Source organism: Cynoglossus semilaevis, chromosome 14 (genome assembly GCF_000523025.1).
Source record: "Cynoglossus semilaevis isolate Cse_v1.0 chromosome 14, Cse_v1.0, whole genome shotgun sequence".
NCBI lineage: Eukaryota > Metazoa > Chordata > Actinopteri > Pleuronectiformes > Cynoglossidae > Cynoglossus > Cynoglossus semilaevis.
The window spans coordinates 5,685,029-5,687,041 of record NC_024320.1 but is presented as its reverse complement, the minus strand read 5'-3'; the positions used below and the strand labels follow the sequence as shown (position 1 = coordinate 5,687,041).

The 2,013-nt window shown below is 41.8% G+C and overlaps 1 protein-coding gene across 1 annotated transcript in view; it reads left to right on the top strand.

The window, feature by feature from the left end:
* fgfr1b (fibroblast growth factor receptor 1b) overlaps positions 1 to 2,013 on the top strand; it is a 14,309-nt gene that overhangs the window by 6,465 nt on the left and 5,831 nt on the right. Inside the window, exons 4-6 of the mRNA XM_025062586.1 lie at positions 1 to 9; positions 101 to 224; positions 997 to 1,187. The exon at positions 1 to 9 is cut by the window's left edge and continues 173 nt beyond it. Coding sequence (XP_024918354.1) covers positions 1 to 9; positions 101 to 224; positions 997 to 1,187 — 324 coding nt within the window. The remainder of the gene's footprint in view (positions 10 to 100; positions 225 to 996; positions 1,188 to 2,013) is intronic.

The following is a 2,013-nucleotide window of genomic DNA, read 5'->3' as shown; positions in this document are numbered from 1 at the left end:
GGATTTAAGGTTGGTCTGCAGTCAGGTCAAAGAGGAAGAAGCCCAGGCCGAAGCAGCATGAAGTTTGATTTTAACTTTATTTTCTAATTTCAACTTTCAGATCAGAGAACATATTTGGACTCTGATCATGGAGTCTGTGGTTCCCTCAGACAAAGGAAACTACACCTGTCTGGTGGAGAACCAGTACGGCAGCCTCAAACACACCTACATGCTGGACGTAGTTGGTGAGACTATTACACCTAACCCTAACCCTAACATTGCTTCTACATGGTTAAAATTACTGCTGACTTAGTGGTCTGCAACCCTGCTGAGAACCAACATTATACATGCTGGTTTGATCATTAGGCTGCGGGTAGAGACAAGAACCAAAAGTAATGATTTACCTTCCTTATTCGAAATTTACAGCTGCAGGCCGTGCTATTAGGGTCATATGTTCTTTTGGGAATTGAACCCAGGACTCTTAGCTTTTGCTAATACTGATTTTCATCAGTTATCATTGAGGGGTACGGGGAAATGCTGCCCCAAGTGGTCAGGTAGTGTCAGTGAGGTCATTATTAACAAAAGATTTCAAACAGTGCAATCACCAAATTGTGATCCCACAGTGATCTGATGCTGTGGTGTTAAATGTCTAATTTTCTGTATGGAGTTTGGTGTGTTGGAGTGAGTGGTTTGAAAAAATATGTCTTTGTATTTCTATAAACGTGTTTAGTTCTTTATTCCTGTTAACATGTTGGTGAAAAGTGAGATAAAACATCAAACATGTTTGTAAGATATCATCAGACGTTTGTTAATATGGATTTTATTAAGGGAGGCAGGTTTTCTTTTTCACTGTCTTCCTGCTGGTGGCCATGTTTTCATTGAGACGGTGCCTCGGTGTCTGACACCATCAAAGACTCCTGTACTTCATACAACCACACTGGAAACTGTTTGACTGTTGGAAGACGGGACAAAGAGTTCAAAACAAAACATCACACATGTTCAACTTTTCTTCTCCAGAACGTTCCCCTCACAGACCCATCCTGCAGGCTGGTCTGCCAGCCAACCAGACAGCAGCGGTGGGCACCAACGTGGAGTTTGTGTGTCGGGTTTTCAGCGACCCCCAGCCTCACATCCAGTGGCTGAAGCACATCACGGTCAATGGCAGCAGAGAGGGCCCAGATGGAAACCCCTACGTCCTGGTCCTAAAGGTAGGACCTGGTTTATCTGAGGACACACAGCAGCACTCGTGTTTCTCTTCAGTCACAGTAAAAACACATGTGCGTCCTGTTGTGAAGGACTTTGTTGTGGTGGAGCGCAGACAGGATTCTGTGCCTGCTCCCATCAAAAGAAAAGCTGAGTTTAATGAATATCTGATGAGCAGCAATGAAACCGACAACTTTCAAAGTCTGTTATTTACTCCTGTCTGGAGGAGAAGGATCAGGTTTCAAACACAGTCACTGAGGCTGGGCAGCAGACGCAGCCTTACATACAAGTCCATTGAGAAAATCAGTGATTTCACATTCGCAGCACATGGAACTGTTGACTTTACCGCTGACTCATCAGTGACATGAACTGTTTTCGTTCTAACTGCGGGAGCTCATTAAGAAAATGAATTGCATTAATTAGAGAATTGATAAATAGTTAATAGTGATTAATAGCATTTTTATTAAATATAAAAATTATTCACATTAAACAAAGTTTTTCAGCAGCTTTTGATTTTTTTTTTGCTTGAGGACTGATGTCACTCAGTGCGTCCTCTTCACATTCTCTTTCTGACTAATGCATTACTGCCACCTTCAAAGATTACTATAATGGGAACTGAGAAGGTTTTGATTAAATGTGTTTTTAATGTGTTGTTTTGTCTGTAATTAATCAGTCATCATTAAGGCCATGAGGTCCCAGCCCTAGTTAATTGTGTGTTGTCTCTGCTGACAGCCGTGTTATTGTCTACAATGGCCTCAAATGTCTTCATAGATTTTGTGAAGTAGATGAATTCTGTTTCCTTTTTTGTCTTTGTCCGTGACTGGTTCCCAG